Source organism: Rousettus aegyptiacus, unplaced genomic scaffold, assembly GCF_014176215.1.
Source record: "Rousettus aegyptiacus isolate mRouAeg1 unplaced genomic scaffold, mRouAeg1.p scaffold_m13_p_14, whole genome shotgun sequence".
Lineage (NCBI taxonomy): Eukaryota > Metazoa > Chordata > Mammalia > Chiroptera > Pteropodidae > Rousettus > Rousettus aegyptiacus.
This window is the reverse complement of record NW_023416289.1, coordinates 39161981-39185427: the sequence shown is the minus strand read 5'-3', so window position 1 is coordinate 39185427 and position 23447 is coordinate 39161981. Positions and strand designations below refer to the sequence as shown.

General features: G+C 47.9%; 1 protein-coding gene across 1 annotated transcript; it reads right to left on the bottom strand.

The window, feature by feature from the left end:
* Positions 1-7: 7 nt before the first annotated feature.
* On the bottom strand, positions 8-22168 carry SPINT2 (serine peptidase inhibitor, Kunitz type 2). The gene is made up of 7 exons (XM_016165282.2): positions 21632-22168; positions 6892-7062; positions 4386-4445; positions 3176-3229; positions 2386-2547; positions 1997-2032; positions 8-712 (listed from the first exon to the last, which is right to left on the bottom strand). The coding sequence occupies exons 1-7, from the start codon at positions 21735-21737 to the stop codon at positions 546-548; spliced, it is 756 nt and encodes a 251-aa protein (XP_016020768.2). The 5' UTR covers positions 21738-22168; the 3' UTR covers positions 8-545.
* Between the last annotated feature and the right edge of the window lie 1279 nt (positions 22169-23447).

The window sequence follows — 23447 nt, the reverse complement described above, 5'->3', positions numbered from 1 at the left end:
AAAGAAAGCAAGCACATGCTGAAATTTATTCTAAAAAGGAAGGCCCTTTTTATTAAAGTTGTACATTTTACTGTCTTCCTTTCAGAACCCTAATTAAAAAAAAAACAAACTTGTTTAGGCTTCCTTAATAAAAAAAAAACCCCACAAATCAGACAAACAGAGGAAACTATTAAAACATCACTTCTGTGATGGTAAAGGATGCAAAAGGATTCAACATAAGCAAAGAAAACTATACCTGGAGCAAAGAGAAGTCAAAGAGGAAGCGACTGGTCCGCGCCAGGCCACCTGAACCTGAACATGAACCAGAGCCCTTTTCTGGGCGGATTTCCACAGCAAGCCTGCCCCCAGGGTCCAGGAGCGACCCTCTTAACTTCTGGAGTGTCAAACAGACCAAAAGCCCTAATAATCACAAAAATACAAATCAATCACTCTATTTCAAAAAGTACACACGCATTCTACAGTTGTCTCCCCTTGCTCCCCAGCTTCTCATCACCAACAGGGAGTCCTGAATCCTGAAAAGGGGAGGACTCTTGGTGACAGGGCCGTCACAAGTGGCACGTGTTCTTCACCAGGTGCTCCTTGTCGTCCCCAGAGATCCAGACGGTGCGGAGGGCACGCTCCTGGTTTCTCCGCGCCACCCGGATCAGGCAGACCACGGAGGCTCCCAGCAGGAGGATCAGGACCATCACGAACAGCACCGCCAGGACCACCACTGGGGAGAGACAGAGGCCTGAGAAATGGCAGGCTGGGGGGCTGCGGCCAGGGTGGGTCCCCACGGGACTCAAGGTGAGGACCAGCAGCTCTTGTGCCTGAAGTCCCTCACCCTACCTGAGAAGGTCTGGAGGACTGACGCTGCCCACCAGGGAAGTCATTGAGGAGAGTCCCCAAAGTCCCAAGCTGGTTCTCAAAAAAAGGAGGCGCCATGCAATGTGTACACAAACAGGGTGACTATTTGTGCTCCTTTTTTAACCAAACATTCCCACTTTGACTCTGCATTTCCCGCCACCTCTGGTGTGTGTATAAACACAAAACCTCCACCAGCCACAGAAAATGAGGTGCCCTGCGGAAGGCTGGGGTGCCGGCCTGTGGAACAAGGGGGGTGGGTAGCGGCAAGGTACAGCTGGAGCAGTGCTGGGAGGGGATCCTTGTGCTTCTAATGGCCCTGATAAGTTTAACAGTAGTTGCCTCACCTGTCAGTTAAGATATCCTTTTCCCAGGTGGGGCTCCACCTAAGGAACGTGGCTCCTGTGGCAGCTCCCTGGCTCCCCTGCCCTGGCTGCAGAATAGGGGCGAGTGCCTCCCCATCACCCCCCCGCCCCACCAACACTCCAGACCCAGGCTGCTTTCAGTCCAGGACTAGCAATCCAGTTCTAGCTTCACTCTTCTTCTAAAAAAGAGCAGGCAGGCGGCCAGGGCAGGGTTTCTTAATAGGGACACATGGGGAAAGAGACCAAACCAGTGTGGCAGGTCCTTTGCACAAACAGTCTCCTCCATGACTCAGGCTCAGGATCAGAAACAAAAGCAGAGGAGGCCCAGCTTCCGTGTCAGACCCACTGCTTGGGGACAACAGTACTGGCTGAGCACATGGCGAGGGCTCTCCAACTGCCTTCCTGTCACATATGACCCACTCCATCCACCCTATGGGGCAAAGCTCCCTCTATACCTGGAGTGAGACTCAAGCCTGCATGCAGCAGGCGCCACCGGCCTGAAGGCAGGGCTCACCCCCCACCCCAGGCACCACCAGCTGAGCCAGCTGAACAGAGACTGCCTCGCCCCCCGCCCCCGCCCGCACTGTATGGGAGAGGGGAGGGGCGCGGGGGGGGCGCGAACATCTACCATATGTGCCAAGCTGCCTGGCCATCCTCATAAAGAAACACAACTTTCTACCAAAAAGATGTTTATGGTGAAGGATGATGTGTCCAAGACATGTGAGCCTGCAAACCACAGCTGAGCTTAGTCAAAGCAAGCAGGTGGGGGAGGGCGAGAGGCCATTTACCGTTGGTGCTGTGGGAGACAGGCGACGACTGCTTGCCTGGGAAGAGAACACAAAACCCTGAGGTCAGCTCAAGTCGTCCACCAGAGCTTCCCCCACTTGAGGATGCCCCTAACCCTGGCCCTTCACAGCAGGGGCTGGGGGCCTCTTTCTGAGGTATTTCCTCTTCCAGCTCTTCTGCAGCCTTTGAGGCCTAGTCACCCTGGTGGGGACCTAGGACATGCATGCCCAACAGCCAGGGCCTGCACCCACCCATTCCCCAGTAGGGGGCCAGAGAAGGGTAGAATCCACATGACAGCATTTCCGAAGCCTTGGTCTGAGGGACGGGGATAGGCCTGGGCAGGGCTGTCTGGCCACGCTGTCTCCTGGACCTGAAGGCCAGGCAGACTCACCAAAGCAGCGGTTCATGCACTCCTCTTTGGAGATGTAGTTGTTTCGATTGCCCCAGCACCCTCCGTAGATGAAGGTATCACAGGAATTCTTCTCGGCATCAAAGTGCCAGCGTGACAAGAATGAGCGGCAAGGCCCGGTGAGCGGCTTGGCAGCGCAGTTATCTGGGGGTGGGAGCACCAGGAGCACAAATGAGTGGGGCCCAGGGAAAGTGGGACGGAGCTGGAATGCTCCCAGCAGCCACACGGCTGCCAGCAGCGGGAGAAACGTCTCTGCTAAAGAAACTTGTAAACTACAGACGTGGCCAGTCTGGCCCATCTGACACCGTCCTCCACATTTTCAGCATCTTTTTCTTTACAGTCAGACTGCGTTGATATGGAGAGTCCTCTATGCCAGGCACTATTCTAGGCACTTTCCATGTATTAACTTAGTTTCTAAGAGACCTGTTCTAGGCCGCCTATTTCATATTCAGAGACCCTGAGGCAGAGGTTAAAGTCACCTGCCCAGGGCCACACAGCTGGTGAGGGAGGCCTGCCACCTCTCTGAGGCAAAGCTTCCTACAGCAAGCTGTACACACTCTGCTGCCCACTGCCTGGGCCACCATCGTGTGTCCTGTTGCCTGGGGAAGGTCAGGAAGCCCCACTCTGCAATTTCCTTAGTGGAAATCCTCAGGTATGTCTCAATTCTCAACCAAGTAAAAAAATGTGTTTGGCCCGTACATAAATATATTTTTTTAAAGTTCTACTTTCGACCATTTAAAATATAAAAAATAATTTAAAAAAAACGTTATACCTTCGTAGTTGAAATTATCGCTGGAGGAGTCGTCAAAATCCTGCCCCCTGGGAACTAAAGCACAAATATCCATGTCAGAGAGGCTGGGATGGGCACAGGACACGTGGACTGGCTGGGCCAGGCCTGAAGGGGCCCACTGGAGGCATGAACACTCTAGCGTCTAGAGAGAGGGTGTGGGGTGTGGAGCCCCCTTTGGCAGCAGCTGTGTTCCATCGCCTCCTGGTCCTAATCGGCTCTACAGCACATGCAGAATGAATGTTGGATGGGCTCACCTGCCACCCCAGGGGTTGCTATGGAAACCAATCCCAGCCACAATCTCTGGGGAAATTTTCTTCTGAAATAGGATGGAACCAGAGTTATCACGCCAGTGCCCCAGGGTTCTGGATGACCTTGGATGAGACCAGCTTTGTTATAAAGAGTGAAAGTAGGTAAAGCAATGGCGAGGACGGTCACAGGATTCCTGCTTTAGCAAAACTGAAAAGTGACTCTAGCCTAACTTTTGGCATTCTGCAAATCAGCCAAACAGAACGAATGAACACTCATTCTCACATGAGTGCTGGTGTCACACAGCCAGAGGACCAGAGCCAAGAAGGCAACAGCGCACGGCCACTAGCCTACTAGGGGCTGTCCTCAAAAAGGGTGGGGGTGCATTCTGCTCCCCCACGGCGGGTCTTGCCCAACAGAGCCCATTGCCTGGAGACTGGCCTTTGGAAAGCTGGGCTGGACTTGCTAGTGCAGCTGTACCACTCACTCCAAGCTCCCAATGCAGGGTCCTTTAAGCAGGGGAAGGATGGGGCAGCTGCGGTCAAGACTGCAGTGCGAACGGAGAACGGGTGGCAGAGGACAGGACTCGGCACAGGGAGTAGAAGAAACGGAACAGGCAAGGAGGTGGGCGGGCAGTGAGACAGCAGAGGCTAGCCCAGAGAGAAGGAAGGGCCTGAGTTGAGCCATGTGGACAGTGACCATGATCCCTTGGCCCCCAGGAAGAAGCTGAGGCCAGCCTGGAAGCACTGCAAAATCCCTCGGCCCTCTTGTCTGCAGGATGCCAGCAAGGAGCCAGAGGCTGGCAGCCTGGCAGAGCCTGTTTGCCAATGCTGAATAAACAGAACCAGGAAGCGGAAGCCCTTCTAAGTCTCAGATCACAAAGGTCCTTTCACGGCCACCCATCTGGATGGCCCTCGTCCCACCCTGGGTCTTTTAAAAAACCTACCACTTAGGATAGAGGAATCCGCTCCATTCCTGCTGATGGCTGGATCAACAAGGGTGTTCTCTAAAAGGGGATGAATAAACAACAGAGTGAGAAAACACGCCCCTCCAAGACCACCTGGTGAAACAGCAAAGCCATGACCCCGAGCAGCCAAGGCCTGTGCACCTCTCGGGCGATTCCCATTTCTCCTTAACGTGGGTCCTTCAACACACATGCTGGACCACAGGTCTGCCTGAACCTGGAAATAAGGAACCAAGAATCTCCTTGCGGGTTAAGCTTTAAGAGCAACTGGCTGGGAATCAGAGAAAGACACGTGAAATGAATGTAAAAGGACAATATGGCTTCCAGGGCCAAATAACCTGTGTGACTGCATTAACCTGTCTATAAATTAAAAAGTTACCTAAAAAGTTACCGGGGTATACAGCAGCAAAGTGTACACTTACACATGGTTCAAGTGGTTAGTTTATACATAGTTGGTATCTTTCTCACTCCCCCACCCACACACACAGTTGAGGAGGGGGGGAGGAGAGGCTAGTCATTTAAGGAAGCACGAAAAAAGAAGCACAGCCAGGGCCCAGAAGGGAGGAACCCCAGCTCCCTGCCTCCCTACTGGTCCCAACAGACCTTCCGGAGAGACGCAGGGCTGGCCTGACCTGCTGCCATTCAACAGTCACGTCACAAACCAGCTTCCCTTGTTCTGTCTCTCTGCTTATCAAGCCATCTCCTGGGAATCTGGCTGAGAGGCCTGCCTATGTGGATGAAAGGTGTAGGCACAGGTACCCCAGTGCCTGGGGTTCCCTGGGTGGTTCTGCTTCTCATTATAAATTAATAAACTAGCCTCCTCATTATCATGTGGCTTCCCCACAAGAACTAGTTAAGAGCATATTCCTGCGGGAGAAATATGCTTGCCATACCCTCCAGTGGCTAGTTCCTCTGGCAGTTCTAGCTCTCCTTGCAGACTCACGAGATGCCTCAAGAGAAGTGTGGTGCAGCCATGCTTGGGTGCCAAGGAAGACTTTCTGGGCCCCCAGGACTGGGGCCAGACTCTGAACCACCTCTCGGAGAGGGCCGTCTGCCGTCTCCCAGCAAAGCGCAACCAACCACACCCGGCCCCTGTGGCGACATCTGTCTTAATGCCCAGTGTCTACTGCTTATGTTCTTAAAATCGACTCTCTTCCTGAGAAAATGAGGAGAAACCAGAAAGGAAGGGCAAGTACGTTTCCTACAGCTGACTCCTGATTAGGAATAGGCAGAAAAGGTAGCAAAAATATTTCCCCTTAAGTCCTCCCCTAAAACCAGATCACAGCTGACTGGAAAAATACAATAAATGCTATTTTCCTCAGTCACCAACTGGTAAAGTTGCCAGTCACTTCCTGAATGGTGCAGGGCTCACCTGTATGGTCCAAAGATAATATCCTGCCACCTCGGCTCTCCAAGGGATCGTGGAGCGCCTGCCGGGCACCGGGCACCCTTAGATCAGGGAAATGTCCCTCAGGGCACTTGGCACTGTTTCAAAGCTCATGTCAGAGCCAAGACCACTGTTTCCCCCCACCCCCACCCCCACTCCCTTTACATATAACTCTAATAAGCTTATCTAATTTCTAAATGCAGAGCTCGAAGCTGAGAGATTATAGCCAGTGAGTGAGGAGACATAAAAATCTGACAAGGGTGCAGGGAACAGGCTCGCAGGCTGGCAGTGTTCAGGGAGCAGTGAAGGCACCAGCACATCCTGACACAGAATCAGAATGCAGAGGCCTAACATCGATGCCATCAAGAAGGATGTGAGGAGTCACATGCCAGTGTTAGAGAGACTGCTAATGAAAATGTTCAACAGTTTGGCTGGCTACATCCTTGGGTCTCTGAAACACCTGGGAGGGGTCAGGCCCCAGAGGACCAATGTCTCACTGCTATCAGCTCTCAAGGAGTCTTGTGGCTCAGTTCACAGCCAGTGCAGGCTGTTGTGGGGATTTAGCTTTCGGGGTCAACATAATCTTGATTCCACAGAGTCCTTCTCAGGTGAGGGCTGGGAGAAGCACGGATTCCAGGAAGTATGGTCTAGTTTTAACTTGACTCAGAACTTGGCTGGCCGAGTGAGCTCATTTGCCCCAGAGGTAAAAATAACCCAAATGGCCAGGGTGTTAAGGGGGACAGCCTGTTCTGAGTGGACCTGGAGGTCTCTGGTCGAGAAGGGGAAGCCACTTCCTCCTACGCCGGGTCCGTGGGACTTGGACTCAGTGGGAGAAAGGAAGTCGTGGAGAAGACACAGACGCGCCCCACCCCTGGCTGCAGCCTGCGGCCCACTCTCCCCATTCTGGGAAGAGGGGGAAGGGACTGCTGTGAAACCACTGTGTGGGTGACCTTTATTTTACAGTGTGCCTGTTTCTTCTGCTTTAATGACATCCCCCGGGGTCAGCCATGAAGAACTAGTTAAGAGCAAAAGGCATCTATCTACAGCCCAGTCAGTAAACTGTCTCCACATATTAACATTTCCCAGGCCACACTGTCTCACCTGTGACGCCAGCACACTTCTCAAGACACTCCTCCTCGGTCAGGTAATTATTGTCATTCCCACCACAGCCTCCATACACAAACTGCTGGCAGGATCTGCTAGTGACATTGTACCACCACCTATGGAAGGAGGCTCGGCATCTTCCCACGACCTTCGGAACTTGGCAAAAGTCTAAAACACAAAGCGGAGACTGGTTAGCTCGCCAGCGACAGAGACCATGCCTAGACCTGCCGGTGGAGGCCTGCGAGGGCCTGAGCCCCTGTTCGGGCACACTTCCTCTGCGAGCTGCTTCCACAGCGTCGCTGTCAGGCCTCCTTGGTCACTCCTTCCTGTACAGGAAAGCATGTCATCTAACAACACAGATACGCTCTTCAGTTGCATGCTGATTTTGTCCCTATCCCCATTATCAAAGACACACATACGCAGTGTAAAATATGACTTTCAAAGGCAAAACGGCAGACTTCAGGGTCCCTGTGGACATATGTGCACTGCACTGGGCCAGGGCAGCCAAGCGTAGAAAGGCAGAGCGCTGGCGACGTGAGGTTGGGAGGGAAGGCAGCACGCCGTCTGGCGCTCAGAGGCCTTTCTTACCCTTCCTTACCCACTCTTCCCGGGTCAGCCACTGCACACTCAAGTTACTGCGAGCACCTCAGAAAGAAGCTCCCCAACTTTAGTTCCCCCCAAGGCCAACTCCCAGCTCCAAAGGCAGCACGGGTCACTCCTCTGCCCCAGCGCTGATGGCTCCCATCTGAGCACACAAGGCTGGCCTGGGTTTCAAGGTGCCCCGAATCCTGCCCACTCTTGTACAAGGGAACAAAACGGTGTTATCAAATTCCAGTCAGACACATCTGCCTGCAAAAGGCCTAGCAATCTGTTCTTATAAAAAGTGAGAAATAAGAAAGTGTTGGAGGTAAAACTGCATCAAACTAAGACTTTCTCTTGGAGAATCAGGAATGAAAGCAACCTGAAAAAGCCAAGGGAGTTAACATCTGCCTTGTACTACATGCCATGCCTCCCATACATTCGCGGGTCCACATCGCCTCTCCCTGCATCCTGGCCTCCACAATCTGCCTGGCAGAAGGGCGCCTAGCACAGGGTGCTGGATAAATCGAAGCATCCTAGGGCCCAACGCTTGGTTCCATGCTGACATTTACTCCTATCTCTAGTTGTTTTCTTGTTTGTTAGGTTTATTTCACCAACTAGGAGAAGACTTTCAAAAGCAGAGAGAAGATTTGTGTTTCTCTTCTGTCTCCCAAAATACATCACAATGATGGGCATGAAACCAAATGTTCCATAAAACGTCAATCTATGCACAAAAAAGGCTGGTGCAAAACAAACACCCCAAGGAACTCCCCCACAAACCAATAAATCACGGATAATCAGTATAGCAGGAAAAACATATTCTGAAGTAAAAAATTCTGTTAATTTGAAAGCGACCAATCAATGAAATCACCAGTTAAATCACTGGCTTGTATGCTTAAGACGAGTGATTTTATGATATGCAAATGATTCTTTAATAAAGCAGTTTTAAAAAAAAATAGGAGCATCTTTTGTTCCTAACACATCAACCGGAGACAGCTGGGTGTGTACCTGGAGCAGGTACTCTTCACAAGAGCCAGAGGTCACAAAACGTACACCGACAACACTGCACATGGAAGCCAGGCAGGAGAACAGCTCTGGTGTGTGACTCTGCCCAACCCACGTGGCTGGTCAACCTGCTATCAAGAAAAGACATAGAAGACCCACACTGGATCCACTTATGGCCCCCAACTGAAATCACGGTCAAGGCAGGGAGCACCCAGTGTCACAGCTGTGGCAGCAGCCTGCTCACTGCCCTGCAGGCTCATGGCCCTGGGGAGCATCCTGATTGCTATGTCCTTGCTTTCTGAGTAGCAGCAGTTGCAGCTACAGCCTTTTTGACAAAGACCCAAGGGCAGAACCATACACTTTAAATGGGTGAACTGTATCGTCTATGAATTATATCTCAATTAAAACAAAAACTGAGAGTGCTGAATGAAGCTCAAGGCAGGAACCATCAGACACCGCAGCAGAGAATGTGACAAGGTGACAGCAGTACAAAGGGTAGGAATTCAGTGGCTTCTCATAAGCAAGACTGCCAGATACACACTGTGCAGGTATGAAAACCTGAGGGTGGATGAAGAGGAAGAGGGAAAAAAAAAGCCTATCCAGGGATAGACTGCAGTTTCCATAGTGAAGGTAACACTGCCTGGAAGAGGCCTCGTCTTTGCAGGCAGACACACACTCAGTGTTTGGGGCCGATGATACGAAGGCACGCTGGTTCCTGCGACCAAAGCATATGAGGACACCGATTAGATGTGGACATTTGCCAGTACACCACCTCGGAAAGCAGGCTGAGCTGGTCGCTTTGCGTAAGAAAGTTTACTCTCAGATCCTTCTACTAGGTCTGCCTCAGCGACACTTCTTTTCCTAATGGGAATGTTTTTCTTGCAGATGTGCTGGTCCCTTCCTTACAAATCTTTCAGGCCTGGGAGGCCATTCTGACACAGACAACTGCTCACAGCTGCTCTCAATTATCACACACTGATTTCATAGTTTAAGTTTCAGAAAGCAGCCTTATTTCAGGTTCCTTATGTGGGAGAGGAGGAGATGGGGGGACTTCACTTTTGTCACAGGAGAATTTAGAAACTTTTCTTTATTGAGAGAAAAGCTAGACAAAAAACAGTATGTCTGGAAAGACTGAATACTGACAATTATTGACGCTGAGTGATGGTCCACGGGGGCTCATAAAACTGTTTTCATTACTCTGCTGTTTACATTTGAAAGATCCTATAATGAGAAAAAAGGTAATCTTTTTGCATCTCAAATTTTATTAGAGTAAAAGTAAAAGAGCTCTAACTCACAGATTAATTGGCCAAAGCTGGGTTCAACGAAGATGAAATTCAATTACGCCCCTAACATGTCAAGACAGAGTCCTTTCTGCAGGTGGAGGCTCCATACCGAGTGTGGAGTCTCATCTTGTCACATGCTTTTACTAACTAAATTGCTTTTAAAGCCTCTACGATATAAATTTTTACTCTCTAGGCTTGACAGAAGTGAACTCATGAAACTTTTGTTTTTGTTTGCTCCTTTGTATAAAAGGAGACAGTGTTCCTTCAGGGAATACAAGCCATATATTCTTGACTTTCACCCCAAATAACATCAGAGCATGTTCTTTCATTGTTCTCCAAAACTTGTACAAAAAGCCAGAGATACTTTTAGAATGTAAGATGGTTCCCATGCCTTATCATCTTCCTTAAAAGAACTATACTTTGATAGGTCCAGATTAAAATAAAAATGCAGAAAATTACTTCTTGACACCCCATTTATTGCCTTAACTAAGCATTGTATCAGGCACATTATGTGGACTAATGGTCACAATAAAGCTGGGAATCATGCAGTGACATCCCACTTTACAGGCAAGGACACAGGCTTGCTAAGCAAGCAGCAGAGCTGGATCTGCCTGCGATTTGCATTGGTCTGACTTGGGAGCACCACTATAGTAACCTCAGAAGGACAAAGACACTACGGTAACTGGCACTGGGAAAAATATTACCCTGAAGGTGCCTAGATGCCATGACATTCCTGAGGGCCTTAGCCACAATCTGAGAGCTCACCATACCCAGGCCCTTGGCCGGGCCTGTTTCCAGTCACACTTGATGACAGGGCCAGGGGAAACGTCATACCAAAACTGGCCAAGGGGATTCAGTTGGACGAATTTTCAGTGAACTTATTCCTTAGTGAATAATTATTATTATGAAGAGATGACAAAATGATAGATTCGTCTTAGAACAGTGTTGGGAAGTAATCGTGAAAAATGTCTCACATCCTATTTGTATGCTCACAAATCTTGGTGTAAAATTAAATACTTTTTATATGTTTTCAAAATGCAGAGTAGGAAAAGCTGAAGAGAACCAAGTTTGGATACACTGGCTTCAGAATATGCAAAAAAAAAAAAAAAAAAATTCTGCTTTCAAGAAACATTCCCTTGGATAACATCAAAAATGGTTAAAATCGCACATGACCCAAATATAAATCTAAATTACAAAACCCTGGCAAGACATTTTGAACATTAGCTATGACAAAACTGCCAAACAAGCTGGTCTTTGTCACGGAAAACAGGTTTCTCAGGTTCTAATGTCACTAGTCACTAAAGCTTTAACAGAGACACCTAGCCAATGGCTCAGACAACTTCAGTGAGCAGTTGGCTGGAATCATCTGCTGTCACCTCCCAACCAGGATATCACAGAAATATTAGGCTCCCAGGTACAACCAATCTAACTTCACAGGAGGAGATGGTGTCTAATCAACCCTTCAAAAATGCATAATTGCAACTGTACCAACTCTGAAAAATAAGTCTATTTTAATGAAATATTTCAAATATTCTGAAAAGCACAGGAAATAGCGAAACACCGGCCTATCTACGCTGCTGTGTCAAATTCTAACACTTTGAAGGAGCTGAAATACTCTGTATACCCCTCACTTCAATCTCGCCCGCTCCTGCCAATTAACCACCACCTTGAACTTGTTTTCTTTTTTTCGTGTTTTTATACTGTCACTTTACCTTTAAAACAAACAAGAATAACTTTCTAGGATTCTAGTCCTTGCTACTCTTTTTACTTTCATGGGTGCGCCATAAACTGAAAAACACTGACTTCCTGCTGCGCTGTGTGCCTAATAAAAAGGCCCCATCATCTCAAATGCCTGAAGCCTCTCATGAATCAGTCCTCCTCCCATCCACTTTTCTCTAGGACAAAGATCAGTAAACTTTTTAATGATGGGTAAAATAGCAAATACAGAGCAGTACTTGCTTTCCACACTAGTGGAATCATGCAAAGTGAAAGGAAAAAGTTATGAGTGTTTCAAGACCTTCGAAAATTTTTTTTTGTCAAAACATTAAAAACTGTGTTATAAATATATAGAATGAAAACCAGTAAAATGAACATTATCTTTCGCTCTTTCGATGTAATAAAATTGTCCCGAGAGTTACTTCACCTTTCGCAGAGGTTTCTGCCATCATTACCTCCTCTGGGACACCATCCTTTCTGCCACAACCACATCCCCTCATTTCTGTCGGTAAGCGGGCCCTCCCTCACTGAGCTCCTCTGGCTGCACATCTAGTCTCTCGAATGGAGTGTCAAATGTCAGCACTCCCCCAGTCAGCTAGTTCTTCTAGCACTCCATTTATGCTCCACTGGAATTTCACTTCCGGCATTATCGCTTTTTCTCTTTGCCACAATGGACTCTTTTTCAGCCAATTCCCTCTGTTGAATAACTAATCTGTCAGGCAGATTTACCACTGGGAAACAAGGAGGCAACACAACTTCATGCTTTGCTGTATGTGTATGAACTGACAGACAGATGTGCGATGCCCAGTTACCACGCACACGCACAGCTCGCAGTGATATGTGACTACAGAGCTAGCCACTGAACCTTGCACCCAAATACTCATGGTTACTATATGTGGTATCTGAAGTTATTTAATGAAAGTGTGGTAACTGAAATTATTGCATGTTGAAAACCCTGCAAATCAAAGATTGCCTTTATTTCAGAGGCTGTGGGTACAAAATCTGTTCCGACTACTTGACTCTGTCATTGTAGCATAAAGGCAACCTCAGACAATATGTAAGTGAAGGACCACGGCTGTCATTCCAATGAAACTTTATCTGGGGACACTAAAATTTTATCTCATAATTTTTACAGGTCTTGAAAAACTCTGATTTTTTCCCAACCATCAAAAAATGTAAAAACCATACTTAGTTTGCCAATTCATTCTTTAGAGTGTTTCTAAAAACTCCCTGTTCAGATTTTCCACCCCTGCCGTCACAGAAATCGGTCTCATGTGTGCTGTCAGAAGCTATCGCAGACTGCTGGACATTTTTTATAACACTGACCATGCATTCCTCAGATTTACCCTCTGCTAAAAAAGGCTGCAGCACACCCTTCTATCATTAAAAACAGCTCTATTCTCTTCACTAAAGTCACTTAGAATTCTAAGGGATAACGGCCAAAGATAAATTATTTGACACAGTAATCGTCAGGCATTTAAAAATCATATTTTACACAACCGATTAGAGGAAGAACAGTTTGCTCTTCAGTATCAAAAAGCAAAGAAAGTAAGGGAGAGTCATTTAATTCAAGGGTTTCAAAGAACAGGGGCACTATTACCACATCCACAAAGGGCTTGGTGTTCACAGATCGACAACAGCTGAAAATCCACCAAGACATCTTGTTTGTGCTGGTTAATAACTGAGACATCCAGACCATGGAACGCTCAGAGTTGTGAGAAACAGTCAAACGTGTATGTGTAAAAGAGTGTCTAAATCTAAGAGGGGGAAAAAAGCAAAAGAACGGTTTCCATTCCTTTTTAAACTTTTAATTTAGACACAGGTATGAGTCAACCTCGAGGGGAAGGGACTAAAGGAGAAAGAGCCTTTTACATACAGTTTTCTTTTTCATCTGTATCTTTTAGTATGGTTTGAGTATTTTAATCTTGTGACACATTACTTTTTTTTTTAAGGGTCAGTAGTGGCTTTATCAGGATACTGGATGATGGTCCTTTTTCTTTGTTTAAATTTTCAGTGAAAAAAAACTTTAAACTATATGGTACACCTAAAACTGAATGTACTAAATTCCTTAGTATCTTGAGCAGCACTAAGCCACAAGTGTTTGGTGCATAGCTGTTATACATAAATAGGGTGACCACATAATTCATTCTCTGGAGCAAGACACTTTTCGGAATGAAAGGGGATGTTTTTAATAGTTATTCTGGGACATACCGTGGCATCAACTGGAACCCTCCAAGGTAAAATGGACTGAGCAGCCACCCTATACAGGAGGCATTGACTGGGGGTGTGGTCCTTACCAGAGGTTTACAATTCAGCCAGAGCCATAAGCCTCCCTTGGACAGGGGGAAAAAAGAACCATCATACCCTAAATTCGAAGGGCATGTAAGCCACACGAAGTACAAAGGAAATGACCAAAGGCTCTGGTAGAGGGGATTGACACAATTAGGAAGAGTCATTTGGCAGAAGTGTGTAGGACGGGTGAGGCAGAGCCTGCAGGAACCTGTTCCGGTAAAGGACCTGAGCAGGCAGAACCCCTGGCTGCCTCTCCCCAGCCGCTGTTGCCTGGGGGCATTTTCCTGTACTTCCTCATTCATAGCATGGAACAGCACTCCATGAAGCAAGAACGTATAAACCTCTCAATAAAGCTGGAAAATGTATAAACCCCATATTCCTTAATTCGCCAAGCCCCACATCATTGATTTTAGGCTTGGCTAATTAAAAAAAAAAATTATGTAGATTTTAGAGGCTTGGAGTACCTAAACTTCAGAATCTTGGGAGGTTTTGGAAGATAATACAAAGCTCTAATTATGGACCCATTATATCTGTGACATAATATACATTTGGTCTCTGTCCACCTAGGCCCCCTCCCTTGGTCTTTGATCCAAGTTCCAGACACCAGAGCTTCTAAAACCTTGAGAATCTCTGGAGTAATAAAAACTGACCTTCTGTATGCAAATAAGATGACTGGAGGTGAGGGGGGTGGGGGTAGGGAGAGGAGGGGAGAACGGATCCAGGAGAGCTTCAGGATGAGGGCAAGGTGTCAGAAAGACCAAGAGTATAGGTCTGAAACTTTCAGCCAAGCCCACCCACCCTCAAGGGAGGAGTGGGAGACTGAGTTAATAATCTATCAGGCCTAACCAAGGGGTTAGGAAAGCTTCTAGGTTGGTGGACACACCCACATGCCTCTGGGGTGGCTCACCTCACACTCCAGGAGAACAGGAGCTCCAGCGCTGGGGACCTCTGGGACCTTCCCAGCCTCCATTTGGCTAGTCATCTCTTTGCTTTCTGATAACCCCCCAAGTGTGTTCCCTGGAATTCATGGAGCTATTCCAGTAAATCAGTGAACCCAAAGACAGGGTCTTAGGAACCCTCAATTTATAGCAGGTTCGTCTGAGGTACCCAGGATTTTTGAGTGGGGGGCAGGGGTAGTCTTGTGGGACTGAGCCCTCAACCTGTGGGGTCTATGCTGACTCTGGGTAGTTACTGTCAGAACTCAGTTAAATTGTAGGACACCCAGTTGGTGCCTGCTGAGAACTGGGGAAGTTGCTTAATGTGGAAAAACCCACACAGAAGACAGAAGAGTATTCTGTAGTAAACAGGAGAGTTTTCTCCTTAAAATGTTTAGGTTAGGGAAAAAGGCTAAGAATGTTAGCAAGAGAACAATCCTGAGGTCATTATAAACATGACTCAGCCCAAGTTGACGTGACCATTTCTCCGTGTGTGACTTATACCTGATCTGGATCTAGTTAGTAAAAAAGTGTTTTTCGGCTAAGTCCTTTTTTGTGACCTCTAGACTTATGTTTCCTGTGGAGGAATGCACCATTAATCCTGAGGCTACTTGATAACAGCCTGTCTGGGGAAGGGCATCTGTCACTGTACCTACCCTGAATTGCACTGGCAGGGGGGAATAAAGTGTGAAGAGACTGACTCATCGGCTTTCCCGCCACAGGTCCCACTGAGCTAAGTTCTGCAGACCTGCTCAGATGCATTTCTTAAAAACAACTCAAACGAGAGAGCTTTCTTTGACACACTGGCCCCTATCGTAAGACTGTTGTGAAGGTTGTCCATTTGGACCAGAAGCATCTTTTCTCCAGGGACTGAGAGACTCTCATTGAGTGAGTGAAGAGGTAATAACTATCAGGCGAGGCACTCAGGCTGCTTGAATTCTACCACGCCAATTTCCAAAGCTGACATTTTACATCAGCCTTATTTCAAGGTGATCTATAAATTGGCCTGTTTTGGTTAGCTGGATAGGTCCTACATACTTGACTGCTTGTTTCCAGTATGGGAAACTACTAACTACCCACCTTTTCTAGGTCCAGGTGCTTGGAAGTTGGGGTATCTCAGAAACTTTAAAATAAACCCCAGGTATTTACGAGGAAAGAACATTTACAATGACAACTTAAATTATAAGCCTCATAAAACTTTGGTCTTTTAGATATACAATCCTGACATTTTAAATATAAAATATTTAGATTAAAAAGTTTACATTTCATAAACTATCAGTACAATACAAATCACCATTCCTGCCCACCATCACTTCATAATCATCATTCAGCCAGGACTATAAATTCTATCCTTACCTAAATCCATAACTAGGATCACAGTGGCCCACCTGAATAACTTTGAAGGAAATAATCTTTATTTAATCAAAGTAAATCAAAAAGAAATAAAGTAATCTTTATTAATCAAAATCTTTCATGGAACTGTTAATTCACATTCAGAGGTTCTTAACCTTTTTTGAATCATGGACCATTTTCAGAAACTGATGAAAACTAATGGACCCTCTGCCTAGAGCTGTGTTTCTCAGCCTGTTTTTTGTTATCACCACCCCTGACTCTGCCCAGGAGCCTTTGAGATGAGTTTTTCCTAATCACCCCAGGAAGTTCCAATACCAAAGACATACGTGGCCCTTTGACAGTTTACAAATGCCTGTAATAGTTCATATTTTTTCACTCCCCTAGAAACATGCTCTAGACTCTAAATGACAGACCCTGGGACATCCACACATGAATTTAGAGCTTTCACATTAAGGAGCTTCTGAAGCCATGGACCCAACACCACAGTGGAGAGATCCATCTCAAACATCTCAAAATCGACAGCTAAATTTTTGCCCTGATTTCTAAAATGGCTTTCCAATAATGAAAAATGTACTTCAAATAAACTTTGAAGCAAATAAACTCCAAATTTCTGGGTCTCACACTTCTTCATGTGGTGTTTTCAAAAAGATCTTATCAGAAACATGTGAAATGACATTTGTGATCAGAATCTTAAAGACATCTATAATCCACATGCTAATGATACTGGCCTCAGCTGTGAATTCTACATTAGTCCTGTGACCAGTGGACCATCAAGGCCTCCTGGGGTTAATGAAGTCATTCTGTTGTGACCCCTTCAGGGTTCTCTCCCCTCCTCGCATGCATCCCAAGTGACTTCATCCCCTATTTGGCCTCTCCTGTCAGCCTCAGGACACGGTAAACAGGCTTGGTTGCCCAGCCAACTACCAAGAGATAAACCTGAGCGAGCAAATGACTCTGGGGATAGGTAAAATGAGAAACTGGTAGGGGCTGGGTGAAAGAGCAGTCTACTTTCTCTATCACAGGCTCTGCTCTCAAATGCTGACCAGGGCAAAAGTTGTTTCTGGTGAAAAGTATCTTTTCCCACTTTCTTTTTCCAGGGAAAGGTCCACTCTCCCTCAGTGGACCAAAAGCAAGGCCCTCAATGTTCTTTAGGGGACTGTCACCATTTCAGTCTCAAAGGCCATGTTTTCTGTATAAGCACACCCAAACTTACCCTACTTTTTTCTGCAATACTCATCACCAGACATGTGTTGTTCATTTCTTTATTGTATCATTGTCTTCCTCTCATCACAATGTAACTGCCACGGACTGAAGGCTGTCTCTGTTGTTCAGTGCCCTATTTCCAGGGCCTAAAACTAAAACTTGGTAGGTGCTCGAATAATGTGTGTTGTAAATATTTCAGACTGTCCTGGAACCAAACTGTCTTGCCTGTAAGCAGAACAAGGGCCTCTCCTGTGGGGGACAAGGATACCGGAAGAGGCTACTATGGAGAACCACCAGTTGATCACCGACACCAGCTGCACCTTAGCTCTTATCTGTCGCCGTGTCTTTGACCACCCAGTTTACAACGATCCCTAGGGATGAGGAGACGAGGAAAATGTGGTGACTAACAACACACTTATGTATTGGAGATTTGCTGGAAAGTTCACCCTTTTAGATAAAGTTCTATGGAAACTGTAATTAACTCAAGAGGTTGATGGAAACCGAAGATCACCTGAAAGTACCACGGAGACTTTCAAATATATGCTACTACACTTATCTCCTGTGGAAAGTTCCAAGAAAAATTAACAAAGAACTATGAGCTAAGTAACCACTAACAAAAATTTTGATGCCCAAGCAGAAACTACACCTAACTGACCATTCCCTAAAGGAATTTTTGAGGTTCTATTCTGAAGAGGAATACATTATGTCTTTGTACTGATCAAAATTAGATATTTGGAGGGCCCTCCAAATATCAGGACTTATCACCTGGGGAAGAGAGGAAAAACAATGCACATTTGTGGCCACCTGATAAGGGCTTTTTCCCTCCCTAACAACAATAATACACATATACACACTCACTCCACTATACAATTTACAGAGTTGTTTTATCCTCTTCCATTTACTAAACAGAACAAATTCTTAAAGTGGAAGTCACAACTCAAATGTTTACAGATACAGAGGGCAGGCCAACTGAATAAACAGACTGAGGCAGAGCAGTACTGTGCTGTCCACAGAAGCAATGGGCCCCAGCCCATTGATGTATGTGGGAACATAGGCCTGGTGCTATCAGACCTTCCTTCATATTTTCAGACAAAGCCCAAACTCAATTTTTTCCATAAAAAAAAATCCAAATTCTAGAAACTGTACAAGTCACATAAAGTATGTTAGTGGCCTCCAGGGAACAGTCCATTTATATAACCTTTGTGCTTTCCATGGCAGGCTGGCACTCTCCCTGCATGCTAGAAACACCTGGAGCAAGGACACCCCTTCCCATCTGCCTCCCACCACCCGCACCTCACTAGCACTGTCAGTCTTGAGACCACATGACACTGCTCCTATCACTCAGCCTCCTGAGCTACCCTTCATCCCCATACATCCTGTTTTGTCACCCTCTCCCTTCCCCCAATTCCTGGGGCCTCTGGTACTTGTGACCTATCTTAAAATCTCTCATTTTCTCAATCTCTTCTCTGAACACTGTCACTTTCTTATCTCTAACTTAACAGGCTCGCCCCTGAGGATATGCCTTCTCTTATGCCCTTCCAAGGGGGTAAGTTTCCTTGCTTCTAGGTACTTCCAGACTATTCTCATGCCATCCTCCCACAATCCTGGTCATCTCTTGGCTCCTAGACCTCCTCCCCTCCAGTGATCCTGTCCTCCTCACAGCCTCTCCCTCTCAGGGTCATGCTAGACCTTGTCTTGATAACTGCAGCCTCTTCGGAACCCGTTTCATGCATCTCACTCACTGCCCATTGCATCCTATCTTTCTAGTTCTTTCCCTCCGAAACCTCAACTCCAACGATCCACTGACTGCCTTTCCATGACCCCTCCACCCCCTCATGTCTTCACACAGTTGAAATTCCTTGACCAACCACTGTAATCACCCTTTTATACATGTTCACTACACGCTTTCCTCTCTCCACCCAACTCATCTGGCAGCGCCTGTGCGGCTACATATGGCTAGAGAAACACCTCACACTCACTCAGTGGATGACCCGCTTCTGAGAAAAACCAAAGCAATCTCCTGCCTCGAATTAGGCCGTTGAAAGCTTTCAAACAAACTACTTCAGATAAGTGAGGGCATTAGTTGACCTGGCCAGGCAGGAGTACTTCTGAAAGGTCAGCAGGTCCAGCCAGCTCCAGGAGCCAGCGAAGCCACTGCGAACAGAGGCTTCTGCAGCCAGACCTGGCTTTGTCAATTCAATTACTACTGTGTGACCTTAGACAAGACCTGTAATTTCAGCACTGCACCAGGTTATCTCAAGGATTAAGTAACATACCCAAGCTCAGAGTAAGCAACAGATGTTAGCCCCAAACTCAGTTTTGATAGTCCCAGGCCAGGCAGCTGGAAGGTACTGTATATCCTAACGTAATTACTTCATCTAAAAAAATTTAGAAGGGCTGACCAGTCCTGGTTCAGACTGCAGGAATGATGACCAGCTGCATTACCAATTCCCGGTCCTCTAGAGCTGGCCCCTGAGGTCCCTGTTAACTTGTTTTTCTCTCTCTGCCTCGGGCATGGGGAAGTTCATTTCTTCAGAAGTCACCACGTGCACATCCTGCTTTCTCTTTTCGCCTAATATGCTGGCCTATGAGGCTGCCAGGCTCCTGCCCATTTCTCCCACCTCACATTCTCCCCTCCCCGCTCCTGCTCCAGTCACGCAGGCTGGCTCTCCTCATTCTCTTCCTTGAAAACCACCAAGCGTGTTCCAGCCTCAGGGCCTTTGTACTCCATTATCTCCAACTAACTGGACACTCGTCCCTGAGGTCTTTGTGTGGCTGCCACCTTCTCATTCTTCATCTTGGAGCTCAGAGGTTGCTCTCCTCAGAGAGACCACCCCTGACTACCAACCTAAATAAACAGGCCCCTTTCAGACATATTTTCAAAAATGTACTATCAAGTACTTTTTATGATGATTTTTTTTTTTTTTTCCTGAAGAGCATTTCTCAAAAAGAATGCGAGGCACGTTTCAGATCTGTTTCTAGGCCCCTGTGGATCTTACAGGACCTGCAGCACTAGCTGGCTTCTTTGTTCACATACCAGACGGCACCGGGGTAGGGATGGGACAGAGAGGGGGGCACAGTTCTAGGAATATGATCTTGCTGAAGGACAGAAAAGACCAGGAGAGGGGGCACAAAAACACACATATTTATACCTCTGGGTCACAGGGCAAGTCAGAGAGCAAGGTAAGAGAAGCAAACTGCCTCAAAAAATATATGTAGAATTTGGATGGCATACTTTTTAGGGGTAAAAGTGGAATATGAAATCTGTTGTTTATTCATGAGAATAAAATTTTAGCTGATTATGCTGGGGAAAAAAGTGGCCCCCATCATCTTACATCACCCCGTTTGTGTACTTTGCCCTGTTCATTTACTTCTTAGTAATTTAATATTGTGGTGAGTGCTCCTTATTTAAATGTTTACTTACTGTCTCTCTCACCAGAATACAAGTTCTGAATACAGGGACCTTGGCTTGTCTGAATCACAACTGTTATTACCTATGCCAGCACAGTCCGGGGCACACAAGAGGGGCTTGATAAGTTTTGCTGAATCGATGAAATTATTCTTTCAAGTTATTTTCAAACCCCGCTTGTGCTTGTCTGAAGCAGTTGAGGTTAGAATAACATTTGTTCAAAAAGCCCTTTGGAGTCGAACTTCCTTAGAGTATAGAGGTTAATATCTGGCCTTATCTTCCACCAGCCTCTGAAAGACAAATCCAATGAATCCAAGCCCAGCTCCTCAAAGCCAGTACTCGCCTTACACCAAGGCGCCCCACCCTCGGGTCCGGCAAAATTTCTCTACTCCCAACACTTTCGCTTTTTTTCTCCTTCCTGTGGATATCACTGAGAATCACCTTCCTTCTTGGAGGCGCTCTACGGCAACTGGACACAAAGGTTTCTCAGGGAGCTGATGTCCAATAACTAAAGGGGTGCGGGTGGGGGCATCCCAGAAGCTAAAATTGCCACCAGGTCCCTGGGCTTTTCTGGGCCGTGGAACTTTCCGCTGCCAGAAAGACGCTTGGTCTTCTGGTCGGCCTCTCATCCCTTCCAGCCACAGGTACGGACATTGCTAGTCCTCAGTCGGTAACACTTGTTCCCTTCCTCGCCCACAGGAAACTTCCCTAATCCTGGCTCCTCCGCCCGTCCTCACTCCCAAGGGCTCTCAAACTCTTCTCGAGGCTCAGTCTCCCGGTGTTGGCTCCACCACACTCCAGAGCTTCAACGAGTCGCCTCCAATATCCTCCCCGGCCTATCCTCCAGACGCAGACCCTGCCGAGAGCCTCTTGGGCCCCAGCTACCCCTCATCCTGTCCCCAGTGCCTGCCTTCGGCCTCTCGGCCATCCACTCCTCCCAGGAGACCCGCCCGGGTCCTCACCGTGCACGTCGCGTTCTCTGTCGGCCGCCTCGGCCCGGAAGAGGAGCAGCGCTGCCAGCAGGGCGAGGAGCGCCCCGCACCGCCACAGCCCACGTAGCTGCGCCATGACAGGCTGCACCCAGCCGCTGGCCGTTGGGGTCTCGCGATCAGGTGCCGGACGCCCCTCGGCGCGCACGCGCACAGCAGCGCCTCGCTTTCAGGTGCGGACGCGCCCGCGACGGCCGCGCTGGCGCTCGGACCCGAGTCTCCGGGAAGCCCCTTTCTCGGACCTTCGGTGTGCAGACTGCCTGCCTCCTACGCCCACAATGCGGGAGAACGCTCCTCACTCGCCCGTTTGCCCCCAACCAGCGACACTCAGCGACTCTCCCACCGTTCAGAACCCCGTCACCCCTCCAAACGCTCGGTGGGCGCTGGAGCCAATGGCGGGCGCCTGGAAGGAGGTACAGAAGGTGGCCGGCCAGGGAGGGGCGGGGCGCACCTGAGAAGGCGGGGCGCGCAGAGCGCAGGCGCAGGGAGCAGGCACCTGTGGGGCTCTGCTCATCCCACCGCACACCTGAGCCCGCCCGTGGCGCTGGGGAAGGGGAGGGGCTTGGGCTGGCCCCGCCCCGGGCGGGACCTGGCCTCGGCGGAGGCGCAGTACTGCTGAGCCCCCGCTTCCTGCTACCTTATCCCTTGGTCTCGTTACCTAGGTCCCGGTACCTTCGCCCTTGACGTGGGCCTCAGGGCAGGAGCAGAGGACGCAGACACACTTTGCCTGGAAACCTGTGGGTGTTTTGCCCGCCTCAATTCAGCCTTCCTTTGAGAGACGGATTTGTTCCTGCTTAAATTCAGCGTTCAGTAAACACCTACTCGGAAAGTTGCTGGAAACCCAGCGGCGACTATGCCAGACTAGTTTCTGAGTCACCAGACAGGAAAAGCCCAATGTATTGGTGACTTAAGCGTAGGGCAGGGTGATTAGGGATGTGACAGAGGAAGCACAGGCTGGGATGGTGGAAGACCCAGACGAGTTCCTTATTTAGTGTGAGAGAGGACTTGCCCCGAGGAGAGAGGCCCCTGAATGAACAGCTGCCCCAGGCCTTACCTCCACTACTCTCAGCGCTGAGATGAAGACAAATTCTGGCTGTGAAGGGGACGCACAGGCAGAGTGATCAGGTCTGAAAAAAGAGAGGTCTAGAGGCGGCACTTAACCCAGCTTAGGGGTCAGGGAGGGTCTCCTGGAACAGGAACTGAATCTCAAAAGGAGTTTGGAGTGGGGCAGGTATAGGAGTAGGGGAAAATAAAGGAGACCTTTTGAACTGGGTGGTGGAGGAGGGGTTATGAGGAACTAGTTTTGATAATGAAACCTGAAGGAATAAGAAGGGCAAATGGACAAACATTCCAGGGATCATTACAGCGAATGCAGAAGTCCTGAGGCAAGAAGACCAGGCCTGTTAGAGCCAGGGCTACTCCCAGTAGTCTGCCTCCCTCCTGACATAATAATGCCTGAAGAGACCTATATGGGTTATCAAAATGATACTTACCTAAACAAAGTTTTTTTTTTTTTTTATCAGCTATCTTCTTTAATCTTGCAGTGAGGTCTTAGGACTCATGATCCAGAGTCTGAATGTGAGGCCAAATATCTCTCCAACACCTGAACTCCTCACCCCATTCCTGTTCCTCAAAGCCTGGGCTAGGCTGGAAGACGGAGAACACTCTAGTGAGAGATGGGGCTGGGTGGAGACAGGCATATTCATTCATTCATTCATGCATGCATGCATGCATTCATTCATTCATTCATTCACAAATCCATTCTTCATTCAGCACATAAATTGAACAC